This window comes from Neofelis nebulosa, chromosome 7 (assembly GCF_028018385.1).
Source record: "Neofelis nebulosa isolate mNeoNeb1 chromosome 7, mNeoNeb1.pri, whole genome shotgun sequence".
NCBI lineage: Eukaryota > Metazoa > Chordata > Mammalia > Carnivora > Felidae > Neofelis > Neofelis nebulosa.
Window position 1 is genome coordinate 19,711,844 of NC_080788.1, and position 16,801 is coordinate 19,728,644.

The following is a 16,801-nucleotide window of genomic DNA, read 5'->3' on the forward strand; positions in this document are numbered from 1 at the left end:
ATCTATGTGTCTATTTTTGTCCCGGTGCCACACTGTTTGGATTACCACAGCTTTGTAGTATAGTTTGAAATGAGGGATTGTGACGCCTCCAGCTTTATTCTTTTGCCTCAAGCTTGCTTTGGCTATTTGGGGTCTTTTGTGGCTCCATACAAATTTTGAGATTATTTGTTCTAGTTCTGTGAAAAATGCTGTTCCTATTTTGATAGGGATTGCATTGACTCTATAGACCACTTTGGGCAGCATGGGCCTTTTAACATTAATTCTTCCAGTCCACAAACACGCTGTTCACTTATTTGTGTCATTTTCAATTTCTTTTCTCAATGTCTTAAGTATTCAGAGTACAGGTTTTTCACCTCCTTGATTAAATTTATTCCTAGGTGTTTTATTCTTTTTGGCACAGTTGTAAATGGGAACGTTTTCTGAATTTCTCCTTCTGCTAGTGTGTTAATAGTGTATAAAAACACAACAGATTCCTATATCATTATTTTGTATCCTGAAACACTCCTGGGGTCATTTATTAGTTGGAGTAGTTCTCCCGTCCTGAGGGGACTTTGTTTTAACATGGATGCTATTTGCAGCTTGATAGTCAAAGAAGTCAATGATGCTGGGGGTGGGAGGGAGAGGACAGTCACCAGAGTGCAGTTGCTGAGTCGCGAGAGGAGCAGGGGACCCAGAGCCAAGCACAACTGGTGCCCTTAAATGAGAGTTTGTGGGCCTTCCCTTCTAGTTGCATCTTTTTCTCAGTGAAGTGGCAGGAGGGTCAAAAGCATGGGGAGAGGTTTTGAATATTCGAGGAGAAAATGATGACGTGTGATGTGAGCAGTGACACATGAGACCAGGGTGATTACAGGATGGCACTGAGGCCCACTGGAGGTTGGAGATTGTGCATTGGAAATGAGACTCATCACAGGGGTTATGTTCCCCCAGCATGCTTTGCTGACCCACATTGCAAGATAGGCAACCGTTGGTTTTAAGCCGAGTTGGGTTTTTGCCAGGAAGGAGAGAAGGACATGGGGGGGGTGGGGTGGGTATTTTCAAGAGGCACATGACAGAGATGGATCATAGAACCTAAGGGAGGCCATAAAATGGATGAGGAACAATGGAATGTACCAGGAAATCCTAGGTCTTGGCAGAGTGTAAACCCGCCCCCCACCACACACACACACACACACACACACCCGTAATGAGTTATGGTAGTAGGTGGAGTGATCTGGGAAACCAGGAGGTAATGGTCAGAAAACAGATGCTTGACACTGAGTGGGTGGGAGGGATGAAAATATTAGGAAAGGCAAGATCTGATATGCAACTTTGGGAGAGGCTGGCTGGGGTAAAGTGGGGATAAGATCATTGAGAAACAAGGAGGAGGACCGGACCAAAATGACAGGGTATTGGAAAGAGCATCAAAGACTTTTCAGACTCCCTCAAATCACCATCTAATATGAGACCCGTCAGTCCTGGCCAAGGTGTGTGGTCTCTCCCACCTACGTAGTGTGACATCTTCAGAGCCACGAGAGCATTTCATGGCATGAGGAGTCTTCTAGTAAGCCTTGTGACAGACGTTTATAGGTGCTAAAATATGATAAGGCTTAGACAAAGTGAAGCTTGAGACACAATGAGATAAAGGGAAGGAAATTTGCCATTTTCCTTAGGTCAGCCTAGGTGAGCTTCACATCAGGTTTTATGGCACTGGGACTGAGTGCTCTGACCTAAGACACAGTCTAAGGAACCATGGCCTAAAAAAATACATATATGTGTGTGTGTGTTTATTAATTTCTATTTATATATGTAAAGATATATTTTTTCAGGTTTTACATCATTGGTAGCAGTGTTGTTATTGCTATTTTAAGGCTTTGCTTGTAATTGCAGGGCAAAGTGGGTAATTACAATGGTGTCACGCGTTGCACATTGGGCTCTTTGGCATGGAAAATATCAAAGAGAGGTTAAATAAAATAGCTGCAGTTCTGAATTTAAATTTTTAGGCTCATGATATATTGTATCTTTAAGAAAAATGAACTCATGTTTCCTCATCCTGCCCATTGAAAAGGCCTAGAGACGATGACCAGTTACCAATGATGAGCTCTGGGACCCACATGATGGTCTCAACGTTTTTTTTTTTTTTTTTTTTTTTTTTTTTTGGGACAGAGAGAGACAAAGCATGAACGGGGGAGGGGCAGAGAGAGAGGGAGACACAGAATCCGAAACAGGCTCCAGGCTCCGAGCTGTCAGCACAGAGCCCGACGCGGGGCTCGAACTCACGGACCGCGAGATCGTGACCTGGCTGAAGTCGGCCGCTTAACCGACTGCGCCACCCAGGCGCCCTCACATGATGGTCTCTAAGTACCATGAGGAAGCAAAGCTTATCTGAGAAGTGGCTGACTCCAGGTCTGGGACAGGAAGACAGCCAGAAATATCTGACACAGTAGAATCAAGGATGCCATCAGACACTTATGAGGGTAGATTAAAGGGATTTAGGAGCCAACCCAAAGAGGTTCCCACTGGCCAAAGATAGGGCAGTCGGCCGGCCATGAGTAAGAGGAACTGCAGTGGACTGAGGTACATCAAATTGTTTACATTCATGAGTTTCTAATGCTGTTTAGGAAAAACAAGCCAATAAACAAAAACCCCTCATTGATCACCATTGGAGGCTCCTAGAGAACCAACACATTATTTTGAAACTCGGCACATACAGAGGAATCAAGATTGTATCTTGTCTTTCCTATGTGTACCCCAGGGTAACAAAAGAGATAAAAGGAGGAAGTTTCTCTTTTGAGAATAAATGAAGCTAATAAGTGAGGAAGAAATGCCAGAAACAGAATGTCCGCCTTTTGTGATCTCTATTGAAATAATGCATGTAGACAATGATCATTAACGATCACAAAAGGAGTGAGAACCAGACATTCCCAATAGAAATCCACAGCCCCAATGAGGAAATGTTTGTACCTGAAAAAATCAAACAGAATACGACCAAGACTCGAGATTGGGGGCAGGGGGCTGAGACAGATGGCACCCCAGGATGTGAGGACCTCATAGGACACCCCCACCCCTGGAATCCTCAGCACATAACCTGCTGGAGAAAAAAGAGAAAGAGGGGAAGGAAGTCAGTCAACAGACAGACACATAAAGACCAGGGGAAGTGTGGACAAAAGATGTGTGTGACCTGGGTAAAGAACTTCAGTCTCTGCCTCAGACAGTGAGCACACTGGGATGCCACTGAGGACAGTGGGGAGACAGAAATGCTAGCGGGTGGCCAGACCTGGTGAGCACACAGCTGCCCTCATAAATGACAGCTTATTAGTTCTCAGAGCACCTAGGTTGGAAGGCGTGTTTTGAGGCCCCCCAGCCTACTATGAAATTCACCCAACTATCTTTAGTCTTGACTTCGTCTACTGTGATATTGAGGGGTTCCCCTGCTACTGGGGTGCAGCAGATGAGGCCAGTGGGAGGGCAGTGAATGGCTTTGGTGGAGGTATAGCCCCCTGTGCCCCTTCTTCACACTGGGGGCAGCTCGTTGAACCCTCCAACATCACAGAAGAGTGTCTCTCTTCCCAAAGGGAAGGCCCTTTCATTGCCCAGATGTTCGAGCACTACCAGTGGGGCCAGAACCCCCTTGCACCCAATGCCATGAACAGTTCTGGAGTCTCTCAGAACATGGCAAAATTCAACTCTGGGTTCAAGGCCTGTAGCCGACGTCCTCCTCCAAGGTGCTTCAGGCCAAGAGCCGACATAAGGGATGTGGCCCCTGGCCACCGTGAGCTGACCACACTGTGGTTGCCCATTGCAGGAACTACACAGTGGTGAACACGGAGAAGGGCCTCATGGAGGTGCAGCGGATGAGCTGTGCGGGAATGACACTAAGCTGCCAGCTCAAGGTCCAGAACTCTCTGTGGACGGCCACTGAGGTAAATGCCGCCATGCAGGGTGGGCCATCGAGGTGGGCAGCACAGGGTGCAGTCCGTGTGAAGCCAGATTTAGCAAATAAAAATATAGGATGCCCAGGTAAGTCTGAATATCACAGATTTAGCAAATAAAAATATAGGATGCCCAGGTAAGTCTGAATATCACAGGAACCCCATCTGCACATGTGAGGCCCCCAGCACAGTGGCAGCAGCCCTGGGAAGCAGCAGCGTGTCACCAAGGCCAACAGCCTGCCTTGTCCCTGCCTGGTGACTAAGACTCAGCCGAGATAAGTATCAGGGGCAGGATCGCAGCAGGAGAACCCCATTAGGTTAGTGGAGTGACCAGGTTTCTTATAACACAGCCGGATCTACACAGCAAATCCACTCAGCTCTGAAGGCTTTTTGCCTTCCCGTCAAAGAAGTCAGCGGAAAGCCCGAGAAGCTGTCTTCTGAGAAATGCAGAGAGGGATGCCCCAAACAAATGCTGTGAAGCTCCTGGTGGTGTGGGGCAGTGGGGGACGGGTGCAGCAGTGGGGGACGGGTCCAATGGGGGACGGGTGCAGCCGTCCCAGGTATGCAGAGAAGAGCAGGCAGACGTGTCTGTTCTATTGAATGTTCACCCCAGAGAAACACCTAGTCATGAAAACCTGGAAACAGCCTGAGCTTCTGACAGCAGGTTAGCCAGGCTACGGCGTCCCTGAGCAACGGGCAGCACAGAGGCACTCGGACACAGTTCCCTCACCAGCCAGACAGGGCAGGGCCTCCTCCCGCCTGCTGGGTATCGTCGCGAGATCAGTGAGGAAAACCAGCACAGTCGTGTGGTCCCACGTTTGCCCGGAATGCGGACACAAACACACAGATACCCAGAGGAAACGGAGTCTGGGCCCCACGTCCCCATGGCAATTTTCTCCAAATAATGGGTTATGGGCGATTTTACATTTCTTCTTTAAACTCTTCTGTAGTTTTCAACATTTCTGCCAAGAATAGGAATATGAAAGCAGACAACCAGATAGCCTCAGTACGTGTTACTTTTTAAAGCACAAAGGGATTCCCAAGGCAGAATGCACCTGGTAGGAAATGGCCGCCGTGTTCCAGCCTGAGTCTCACGTTGGCTCCTCTGCCTCTGCAGGACCAGAAGATCTACATCTATAGCCTCAAGGGCATGTGCCCCTTAAACACACCCCAACGGGCTTTGGACACCCCGGCTGTCGTCACCTGCTTATTGGCAGTGCCTGTTATTAAAAAGGTGAGGTAAGGGGAAAGGTGGTTGCCCGGGTGTCTGATTCCCCCTTCCTCTTCCGTTGGTGTGGGGCTCCCTCTGCCCACCCAGCTTGGGGGGAACAGTATGAGGAGTGGGAGCAAAGCCGGACCCTCTTGGACCACCAAACCCAGGGCAGGTCACAGTCAGCCTTAGGAGGACAGACCACAATTAGTGCCTTTTCAAGAACCTATGTAACCAGCAAAGCAAAACAGAGGGCTGAGTGGAAGCTTGCATTCCGCCTGCAAATGCCATGGTCCCAGAGTAAAAGAGCAGTTAGACGTGTGCCCTTCCCCTTCTGATAGTGGTGTGGGGGGTTACTTCCCCACCTGCAGGGCCAGCACCACCCCAGAGCCACTCAAGAGGCGCCGGTCCCCCTGCCCCCACCCCTGGGGAACAGTCGGTTCCCCCCACTTGTGGTGCCCACTGTCAGCCTGAGACCTGGGTCCCTCTTTGTCCATGTCCTTGACCTTCTAGCCCCCACCTCTCTGAAATGGAAGCCCGAGTGGTAATCTCCACAGCCCGGGGCTCGGGCTCTCCTGCTCCTCCAGTGGGACCCTGCCCTTCTGCAGGGCCAGCAAGCCTCCCCCTACTGGCCCTCTGCTCCCCACCTCATCCAGCACTGCACTCTGAGGAGACCCTGCCTGTTAGCAACAGTCCCACCCCACATACCCCTGCAGGACGACCTCCTGTTCAGTTCTCAAGATCAAAGACCCCCACCCTGCTCTGAGCAGCTGGCCTGCCCCGGCCCCAGGCCCCCAGTGGTGCTCTCAGGCCGCTCTGGTCGTCCTCTCTGCTCATGGTAGACGCTCAAGGAATCATTATCGGTGTCATTATTGGTGGTGTTTGTTTAAAACATGCTGGCTGTCACCATCCAATTTCAGTTTTCCCATCTGCAAATCGAGGATAAGAAGCAGTCAGAGAGGGTTCCCTGGGCATAACGTGCCCCAAGCTCTGGGCGCAAGCACTTGAGTAAATGTGAGCATTATTATTACTTCCTGGCAGTGGTGAAATATATACATTCTTCATCCTACTACAGTTTATTTCGTTAAAAAAAAAAAAAAAAAAAGTCTGAAATCCACCCTCGAGTCATTTACGACTGTGGCCCCACGGGTGAGGCTGGGCAGTGCGGGACCCGGTCCGCCCCAGAGCACAGGAGAACATGACACAAAGCGCTATTTAAGGCCACTGCTGGCCAGAGCCCCCGAGCCAGGGCACCACCGCCCTCGCGACCAGAGGGAATAAAGCCGGCTCTGTGCGGAGCCTCCCTGTCAGGGGCCTGCCCCTCCGAGGCCAGGCCGCCCTGTGGCCGCGACGGCGGCCCCTGCATTCTTGCACGCGCACGTTCACACCCAGCCGGGCCGTGGGGCTCGCTGCCCCAACTGGGGCCCAGGGCCGGGATCGGATAGAGACATTGCTCTTGTTTGCTTTGGCTGTTTTCTTCCCTAAAATTCTGAAGATGGATTTTGATAAATGTTCCTAGGGCTTGTTGACCTCACTGTTGAGCTCGAGCTGGTTCCCTTGTTACCTTGGACAGCCCCGCCTCCCGGGTTCCCAGGGTGCTCAGGTCCCAGAAAGGGGGCTTTCTGCCACTCACCCTTGCTGATACAGGCCTGGATCCCCACTCTGTTGTGGCTTTGGCTCTGTGCTCCCGAACCTCTCCTGTGCCACCCCAGCCCAAGCTGGGCATCCAGGCGTCAAAGCCTCCCTCTGTCCCCGGCTCCACAGGGATGCTCCTGGGATGCCTGGGGTGGGTCCCAGCATTTAGCACTGTCCTTGCAACTTTGCCCAGTGATCTCTGGTGCCGTAGAAGATCACATGCTTCACTGCAGGGGCGGAGAACAACCCACAGACCCTAGCACTGCCAGCTAGGCATTTCAGGGTAGGTGTGCTAATTGGGGAGTGTAGGCAGTGTCCAAGAAGCGCCTCCACAAGAGGGTTGAGTTGGAAGCAATTTCAAGAATAAATAAGGTCGGCAGGCTCGTATTGTCTACGGGCGCAGAAGACCGGGTGGAGCCAGAGAAACAGATGAGACGTGGCCCTTCCTGTGGCAGGCCAGCACCCAGGGCAAGAGGGTGGGGGGTGGGGGCGCAGAGCCTGCCCAGTGGGGCTGGCGGGCAGGAGATGGCAAGCAGCCCCACACTCTGCCCACAGCTACTGTCCCGTAGTTAATCAGCAGAGTTCACCGGCAGGAGGGGAGCCACATCCTGCCTCTGAAGGAGGCTCCTGTGGCCTGAAGGAGAAGGCAGACCTCTCCTGTCACACTGCAAGAACCCAGCCTGAGCCAAGGCGGGCCACGTGGTTCAGGCCACATGCACTCCTCCCCTGGGCGCCATGGGCCTCGTTCTCCCCAGACACGTTCCTCTCCTGCTCAGTGCCAGATGAGCAGGCTGGCTCGGCTGGGCCTGGGTTACCTCCCTTGGGAGCACGTCCAGAAGGTCCCACTGGCAGCCCCTGCCTCTTTAGGAGCCTTGCTCCTCTGGGGTGCACGGGGTGTGTGCCGAGATGAGTCTTGCACCCGTACTGTTTCCTCCCCTGGAATGCTTGCAACCAATGAGCGGTGCTGTCTTTTCCTTGCAGAATTCCTACCTGGTGTTGGCAGGCCTGGCCGACGGGCTTGTGGCAGTGTTTCCCGTGGTGCGGGGTGCCCCGGACGACAGCTGCTCCTACCTGTGCTCACACACAGCCAACAGGTCCAAGTTTAGCATCCCAGATGAAGACACACGGCAGAACCCCTACCCCGTGAAGGCCATGGAGGTGGTCAACAGCGGCTCCGAGGTCTGGTACAGCAATGGGCCCGGCCTGCTGGTCATCGACTGTGTGGCCCTGGAGATCAGCAGGAGGCTGGAGCCCTACTCGGCCCCTTCGGTGGTCACCTCGGTCGTGGGCAGCTCCGAGTGCAGGGGGGAGGAGGTCGTCTGGTGCCTGGACGACAGGGCCAACTCCTTGGTGATGTACCACGCAGCTACCTACCAGCTGTGCGCCCGGTACTTCTGCGGGGACCCCAGCCCGCTCAGAGACATGTTTCCTGTGTGCCCGTTGGGTCCAGAGCCCCGTGGCAGCCACACAGCCAGCCCCAAAGAGCCCAAGGGGGACTCCATCGCGGACGTGAGCATCATGTACAGCGAGGAGCTGGGCACGCAGATCCTGACCCACCAGGACTCGCTGACTGACTACTGCTCCACGTCCTCCTCCTCATCCTCCCCCCACCGGGCCCCCAGGTCGTCCTCAAGCCTGCCCTGCTCCCCGGCAAGCTCTGCCAGCGTGCCTTTCGCCGCCAACTACGAGGACTCCGACAGGCTGCACGAGCCCACCGCGGGCTCCGACAGGTCTGAGCATGACCTGACCCCCGTGGACGGGGAGGCTTTCAGCCAGCACCTGCAGGCCGTGAGGATCCTAGCCGTGAAAGACGTCATCTGGGTCCCCAGGTACATTTCCCGGGAGTGGGGCACATTCCTGTGCTGCCTGAGGGAGCTTTCAGATGCTGTGGCATCAGCGGCCATCAGGGGCCACCCCCTCTGTGCTGGGGCCTGGAGGGATCTCTTTAGCAAACCTGAGAAGGGCCGCGCTGACGCTCACCTGCCCGCAGGGAAGCCGCCGGCAGCACAAGGCAGAGCCGTGGTCAGCTGCGATTGGGTTTCCCGCTGGGAAAGGCCTTCTGGGGCCGGCTTCGGTGCCCTCCCGGTAACTCAATCCATTCACTGAGACTGCGCGTTTGTGGCCGTGCTTCTCTGCACGCCGGCTCCGTTTCCCCTGGAGAGCACAGCCCTGGACAAAACGTTTCCCCTTCTCGGTTTTGGTTTCGCAGGCGCGGCGGCGATGTTATCGTCATCGGCCTGGAGAAGGACGCCGGAGGCCAGCGGGGCCGTGTCATCGCCGTCTTAAAAGCCCGCGAGCTGACTCCACGTGGGTAAGACTGAGGGCACCTCCTTTAGGACCCGAGGTGTGATGTGGGGAATCTAGGCCCCTCCACCACATCCCCGCACAACGGCCTCTCGCCCTTCTGGCCTTCGCAAATAAATGCCGCATCTACCGGTGTGGCCATAAGGCAGAGAAGGAACAAAATGGGGTCCTCCAGGCAGCACCTAGGGGCTCAGCAAATACCATCTGAACCAGGCATCAGCCAGTGGTCATGGCTGTCTGTTTCTGGCATACCCCGTGCACCTGTGGACCAGGTCTCCTGACTGGGGTGTGTCTCCAGGGCTGGAGTTCAGCTGAAATGGAAACAGGGAGCCAGGTGATTCACTGTCCTCCCCGCCAAGTGGGAGGGCCCTTCCTGGGTGCTCCACCTGCCCATATAGCACCTACTGGAGCCACAGACCTAGCACCCACCACCCTCCACCATGCCCAAGCCCAGGCTCATCCATGGCTCCATACCTGTTGGGGGGCGTCCGACCGGGAGGCAGGTCATACCCCACTGTGAGGGTCATTCTGGGGCAGGACAGCATGGCTGTGGGCATGGGAGGCTGGCACCAGCTGGTATCCTCAGAGTCCCCTGCAGCCAGCAGTGTCCACACCTCACTTTGTCTACTGAGCCCCATGCTATAAATCTCGCTTATGGACAAACATCATTTGACCCATTTTCCCCAGAATGGGACAACAATGGGAGGGGAAACATCTATGGCAGGTCCCCTCCTTTGCCTGAACGCACTGAGCGTTCTCAGAGAGTCACCAGATCCATTGACCCCTGCTGTGCCAGTGATTGCAGAAACAAGATCTGGGTGTTTTCGCTGAGTCCCGGCTGAGTTTGTGGGCCAAATTAGTTACCAGATCGCAAGCGGGGCTTCTGGTGGAGCAGGCGGGTCCGTAGAGCCCAGGCCTGCTAACCTCAGACTGCCCATGATTTGTGTTCCTGAATTTTTCCCTGGTGTCATTTTTCCTATTCAGCCCCCAAAGACAGGTTTACTAGGAGCCAGGCATGTTCACTGTAGGGAGAAAGCAGCCCAGGCAGCCAGCTGACAGGCGGGCTGTAGCCTGAACCCTGCCCCCCAGCTCTCTGCAATGCATCTGAGACACTGATTCTCTCAGCAAATAGCTAGTGAGTGCCTGCAGTGTGCAAGGCCCCGAGGAGGCCAGAGGCCCTGTGCATGCCGGTTTGCGTGCTGGCCACAGGGCAAGGCAGTGAGGGCTCAGACGTGGGCTGTACGGCCCGGCAGAGGCCCAGAAGGAAAACCGGTGTGTGCACAGATCAGCAAAACAATCCACAGCTTCAAAAAACTAGTGTATGTAGTTAGGACATGTTGGCACAGGTCTTCTGCCCGATATACCACCCCGTTTCCCTAAGCTGGGCACTTTGCACGGGAGAAGAGCCATGCCTGAGCAGACGGCAAGGGAAGGGAGTCACTGCTTCAAATCCATCATGGGCCGTTCACAAGCAGGAGTCAAAGTTGGTGTTTTCCGGACACTTGGGAGTCTGGGTCCAGTTATAGAGGCTACCTGCTCTCGTTGCATCTGTGGCCTTCCTGAGTCCCTTATAGACAGTCCCCATCAATGTGCACTGCCATGCTAGGCTCTTCTTCAGACGGTAGGAAGTCTCTGCCCGCAGGCTGGACCACCCACGGAAGCAGGGCATCAGAGAACATCGCAGCTGCTAGGCCGGGATGGACAGATGCACCCGCTTAGCCAGGCTCCCAAGAAGGTGCAGGCTGGGGGTCCTGGCCCCGACTAGGTGGGGACCCCTGTAGGTTTTCTCAAACCCCCCTCTCTCTGTAGGGCGCTTGTGGATGCGGCCGTGGTGGCAAAGGACACGGTTGTGTGTGGCTTTGAGAACGAAAACATGGAGTGGTGCCTGGCTGTCTGGAGGGGCTGGGGCACCAGGGAGTTTGATGTTTTCTACCACTCCTACGAAGAGCTGGGCCGGCTGGAGGCTTGCATGCGGAAGAGAAGGTAATTCCTATGGAATGACAGTGGTGCAGAGTGGCCGCCCCGGGCCCACACCCTGACCCCTCTGCCTGCAGCCCACAGCCTCCTGAGGACCGAGAAGATGGACTGGGTTCTCCCGTGAACCACTTGCTGCTAGAAATGCTGAGAAGTTACCACCCTGGCGGTGGTTTTGGGGTTCTCCGGTTCTCCAGGGCGGAGTTAGCTGCCTACCTCCATTCTCCCATTGCGGAGAGAAGATGGGTGGGAGAAACTCTCCCTGCCTCCTGCATCCACTTCCAAAGAGCAGGGGAGGAGGATCCTGCTCTGTGCTGGGTCACACAAAGTAGGGGTGTGGGCTGGGCCTTTACAGAGCAGGCCTGCCCGTTTTCCTCCCCACGGCTGGGACAGAATTACACTAGAGGCTCTCAGTTGGGGGAGCAGTTCGGGGCAGGGTGAGAGGAGGGCGATGACCCTTGCCCCTTCCCCCCAGTGGCCTCCAGGCTCTCAGGACATTTCACAAGCCTCTGGGTCCCCGGGGCCTGGGGCCCCGCTTGGGCAAGCGGAGATCAGGTATCTCCCGCTCAGGAAAGTCTCTGTGTGAGAAACCCTTGGGGGAATGAATGAGTTCCTTCAAGTGACACAGCCAGAAAGCCCAGAGCTAGTCCAGCGCCCAGAGCACCGCCTCAGCCTTTACATTCTTCTTCTGCCGACAAAAGGCAGGGGAAACTCAATCATCGGGACTTGAGAAAGGGCTGTGTGTTTATAGCTTTGTAAAATACACTTGGACGCAGCTGGAACGCAAACCCTGTTTGTTTGCACATAATAATCTTGCTTATCACTTTAACAAATTAAGTAATAGCTCAGTGGTTGGGCCTCAGTTGTGAAGTCACATTGTATGGGGCTTCTACCAAATGATGTATTTGCTAAACATTTACTACACACGTGTACAGCAGAGTAGAAAAAGTGAAATTGTTAATGGGGGGTGTATGGGTGTGATGGCAAGAATTTTTACAAATGATGCACACACACGCACACACACGCACACGCACACATACCGTGTGGTTACCCAGAGTAACTGTTTGAGGCTGCTTCACCCGGGATGATAGGATGACCGTGAGGTCATACTCCAGTTCAAGTTGTTAATCTTTTTCTAAAATTAAGTTATGAAAACCAAGCTTAAGATTTGCTGGGGTATGCAGGCAAATGTGGTTCCTTTTATCTGAAAATAAACAGACCCTCTTGAGAACGATGTCACAGCCTCTGTCTTAGAGCCCGTGTCATAGCAGCACGGGTCTGTCCCACCCAGGCCCGCTCCCTGCAGGGGTGGAAAGGAAAACCACCCCTTGCCCACAGCTGCCCCCATGCAAGGAGTCCCACAGCAGATTCTGTGGGCAGAAACAGCCATGCTTAGTCTCCCCACTTCATTTTGCTGGCCTGGGCACTGAGTCCTACAGGGGCTGTTCGGCTATGCCTCCTGCCCACATCATCAGCATTGTCCTGCCCCGTCCCTGAACTGGGCCTTGGTGGTCACTGCTCTCCTCTCCTTTCCTTCTCATTCCAGCACACCACAGCTGCCCAGTTGCCCCCCAAGTGCAAACAGGGTCCTGTCCTTCCCCTGCCCAAATCCTGTGCCCTATAACCTGCAGCCAGACTGCTAGAGGCCAACACTCAGGGCCCCCATGATTCAGTCCTAACCTGCCTTTCTAATCTGGCCTCCTCCCAGCCCGAGGCCCAGGCTGCTGTGAGGAGAGGCCAGGTGATCAGCCAACGGCCTCACGGAACCAGCTCAGGGCACCTCTTTACAAAAGTTAGACACCGTGCAGGAAATGCGTAATGAAGTTCACTACCTAAAAAGTAGAAACCTTAAATGGGAAAAACTACCACAAAGTCAAAAGACAGTCAACTGGGAAAATATATTGGTGGCAAATGAGAGACAAATAGCTATTTTGTCTTATAAACAAAGAGTTCATACCTATCGGTAAGAAAGAAAACACAAAAAGGAAAAAAGGTAGAAGATATAAATAGCACCCATCACCCAACAGTCAGGAAATAGGAGGACAGCAACGAAATGTCATTTACTACCCTCATGCTGGCATCCTGTGGAGACCTGAGGGCACCAGGTCAGGAGATACACGCATGCAAAGGCCCTGTGGCCAGAATGAGCTGCTGTGCTGGAAGAAAGATGAAGAGCTGGTGGAGCATTTGGAAGAAGGGGGAGCTAAGGGTGGGCCCGCTAGGCCTGACTTTCTAGGCCATGGATCTCCGTCAACACCACTGGCAGTTTTAAGCAGGGTTGTTAGACGACCTATCTTTAAAGATCACATTGCTGAGTGGAAAATGGCCTAAAGGGGGCATATTTACAGGGGGGCCACCCCTAAGGGGGCACTTTGGCCATATCCATCAAAATTTCAAGTGCGCACACCCTTTGAAACCGGGTCCCGTCCTTCCCCTGCCCCAGCAGCCCTCCTTAAGCATTTGATCCTGAAATTTCCATGCAAGTGCCCAAAGATACAGAACAAGGGTGTCATTGCAGCATTGCCTATAATGGCCCCAAATGGGAGACCGCCTGAACCTCCCACAATGCCATACTCTGCAGCCGGTTAGAGAAGGAGGTGGTGCTAACCATGCTAGTCCAACATGTTCTCCAGGGTATAATAAATGCATTGTGTTTCTAAAAAGCAACTCACAGTGCAGTGTGTATAGAGTTACTATTTGCGCAGAAAATGTTGTCTAGCTACACGGGCACGCATGGGGAAACTATCCCACAGGATGCCCAAGAGTCTGGTAGACCTTGGTTACCTCTGGGGAGGAGAATTGAGGGGGCACAGAGTGGTAGGTCCTTAGCTTTCCCTTTATTCTTTCCTCACTGCACTGTTGGAATTGTATAGAAGTCTCTTCATGATGGTAAGCCAGGCTGGGAGGGACTTCTCTCCTGGACCCCAGGAAGGACACACCTCAGCCTTGCTGTCCGCAGGTAAAGGGAAGTCCCCCTCTGCCCGCTCTCCTCCATGAGGGCACTTGACCCCCACGGAGGGTATCAGGTCCCAGGGGGCAGGGCCAATAATCTCACATCCGTCTGACCTCATGGCATGACTCAAGCAGAGCCCACCCCGGCCACCTTTGGGACGTAGGCAGAGTCCCAGGCAGAGGTGGATGTCCACAGTGGGAGGACAGGTGGGAGGGGCTGGGGACAGTTGACAGAAGCCAGTGAGCTCTGACTCTGGTCCGCCCTTGCCCTGGTATTGTGAACATGGACAGCCCAGCTGCAGGGTCAAGACCCCTCCCGCAGCAGATAGCGCCCAGCTTCCTCCCACCCACCACCCTGCACTAGGGAAGGCAGCAGCCTTTTTTTTTTTTTAATTTTTTTAACATTTATTTATTTTTGAGAGACAGAGCACAAGTGGGGGAGAGGCAGAGAGAGAGGGAGACACAGAATCTGTGCTGACAGCTCAGAGCCTGACACGGGGCTCAAACCCACGAACTCGAGATCATGACCTGAGCCGAAGTCGGACACTTAACCGACTGAGCCACCCAGGCGCCCCGAGAAGGCAGCAGCCTTGCTGACGATCACCGGCTAGTCACTGCCACTGATTACTTGGAGTCTCTGCAGTGACCCTACCTGGGAATGCACAAGACCCCACGCCCCTGCACAGCACCTCGAGCAATGGGAGTGGGTCCTGCTTTCCCTGCTGTTCCTCTTGCAGAAAGCATCTGCTGAACCCCAGAGCAAGCACGATGACACGGAACCCCCACCAAGGCTACAGAAAAACAGCAGCGTGAAACCCCTCCAGATGCCAGCAGGCTGCTGTCCTGGAAGGAGCCACATCTCCTGGAGTGTCGGGGCCTGGGGCCTCAAACCCTCTGCCTCCCTAAGTGCCTGATGGTTTTTCCCATCCTGGGCAGAATGGGGCAGTCCTGAAGGAAATAGGGGAGGGGTGGGCCGTTCATTGAAATAGCCCTTGAAGAACCACTGGTAGAAACTGCTTGGTAACAGACCCTTCTTTTGTTGGCACATCAGTTCCCAGCCTCCCTTATGTGGGGGGGTGGGCCGGGGACTGAGCTCAGCCAGGGAGGGGTGGAAATGGCTGAGTAGAGCTTCAGGGAAGCACCCCCAAAGGTCTGACTCAGTGGGAGCCCCTTCGGCCCTGCCTCTGCCTCCCTGGTCCTCAACAGAGCATGATGGCAGGGCCCTCTGGGGAGGCCAGGAAGGCCTTGGGACAGTGATGGGGAGGCAGCCCTCCATGCCATCCCTGGAAGCTGACCTCCAGTCTCCTCATTACCTCACAGACCAGGAAAGCACTTCCTTGTTTAAATGAGTATTTCCCAGTTCTCTACCAGCAGCCCAGTGCCATATTCCTGGATGTTCGGGTACCTTTCCCACCAGCACAACCAGAGCCCTGAAGGTAAGCAAGTGAAGCTCTCAAGCTGGCCCTCACAGGTTTCTGTTCCAGTTCAGTCAGACGCACCTGAGCAATGATGGATTGGAACGTTCTGTGGCCAGACCTGCCCTGAGAGCTTCCTTCTGCACCATGAGGGCTGGACACGGTCTAGTTCTTAACACAATTACAAAGAGGTCCAGGGTTGCGGCCTGCTTACCCAAAAACCAGCTCTGATGTCCTGCAAGTTTAAACCTTCCACTCAGGGCAAGCTACCCCACCCCTGTGAACCTGGTTTCTTCTTTGTGAGATGGCAATGACAATTCTCACCCCGTCAGGATCAGGAGAGAGAGGGTATGTGATAGCCCCCAGCCCAGGCCCAGCCCGGTCCAACCCCAGGGCCAGGACGCCCTCCCTGCCCCCCAGTCATGACCATCCTCTCTCCTGTCATTACAGCCTAGGAAGGCTCACAAACACTTGGAAGAACTATGGCTATAAGTAAGAAGGAGGCTCATGTGAAACAAGGAAGATGTGAATCTAAGGCAGTAGAATTTGGGTCAGTTTTAAAGTACTCTTGGGTAACAGATGTAGTATTTTATGGTATTTAAAGCACTGAAGGTCATCTAATATTTCATACTCTGATTTTTAGTTGAATGTTTATAGGGGGATTCAATAAAACTTTAAATCAATATCTAATTGGATAAATAGATCAAAACTCAGGTGTTACACATTATATAAGGAGTATAACATTTAGAGATCAGTTGATTGTTTTGTATTTGATAGATCCACAGGCCTCATTAATCAGATATCAGACAGTGTACAGGCAGTAACAAATGAGCCTGTAGGATGCCCACAGCCCAATCCCCAGCCTTGCACCCAAGAAATGCTCACAGATCTGAGTTAACTGCAAGCAGAGGGAGACAGAAAAGAAAATACTTCAGGTTTGGGGGCTTAAAATTCTGGAATATTCCCCATCTCTCTGACAGGTGCCAGAAAGATCCAGAAGAAGATGGCATCCTATTCCCACCTTTCCCCCAAAGTCACACCCACCCCTCTCCAGGACAAACTCCCCACCTCCCCTCTATCTACAGAGGATGCAGAAGAGGTCTGAGTGATGAAAAGAAACATCAGCACAGGAGATCTGTGCATATCTGTGTGATTCTGCAAATGAACCTTCAAGGAGTGGAACTTAGCTGCATTTGGGGAGGCCAGGGACGGCCTGGCACCATCCCACCGGCCGTGCAGCTCTGGAACCTCCCTTTCCCACCCTGAGGGCTGCAGAACAGAGACCCCCACCAGAAGCCACAGTCTGCATCATGGCCCACTGAAGACAGTTTTATCCAAGTTAAGTCTTACCAGCTTGAAACAGATTATTATAAGATGTTTTATGTAAGCCTCATGGTAACCAC

At 53.5% G+C, this 16,801-nt stretch overlaps 1 protein-coding gene and 1 long non-coding RNA gene across 4 annotated transcripts in view; one reads left to right on the forward strand and one right to left on the reverse strand.

Moving 5' to 3' along the window:
- Nucleotides 1–12,265, forward strand: part of LRRK1 (leucine rich repeat kinase 1) — a 134,275-nt gene extending 122,010 nt beyond the window's left edge. For 2 of the 3 annotated variants that reach the window (XM_058736774.1, XM_058736775.1), the window contains 5 exons: nt 3,782–3,899; nt 5,026–5,142; nt 7,735–8,582; nt 8,963–9,064; nt 10,867–12,265. In XM_058736774.1, the coding sequence (XP_058592757.1) occupies nt 3,782–3,899; nt 5,026–5,142; nt 7,735–8,582; nt 8,963–9,064; nt 10,867–11,044 (1,363 nt within the window). In that variant the 3' untranslated portion in view covers nt 11,045–12,265. Of the gene's footprint in view, nt 1–3,781; nt 3,997–4,045; nt 4,401–5,025; nt 5,143–7,734; nt 8,583–8,962; nt 9,065–10,866 lie in introns of those variants that run through there. The other variant, XM_058736776.1, reaches the window with a different exon arrangement.
- Nucleotides 5,973–7,738, reverse strand: LOC131516136 (uncharacterized). Its single transcript, XR_009263912.1, has 2 exons — nt 6,752–7,738; nt 5,973–6,047 (listed from the first exon to the last, which is right to left on the reverse strand). It is a non-coding gene; the product is annotated as an uncharacterized LOC131516136 (long non-coding RNA).
- Nucleotides 12,266–16,801: the final 4,536 nt, after the last annotated feature.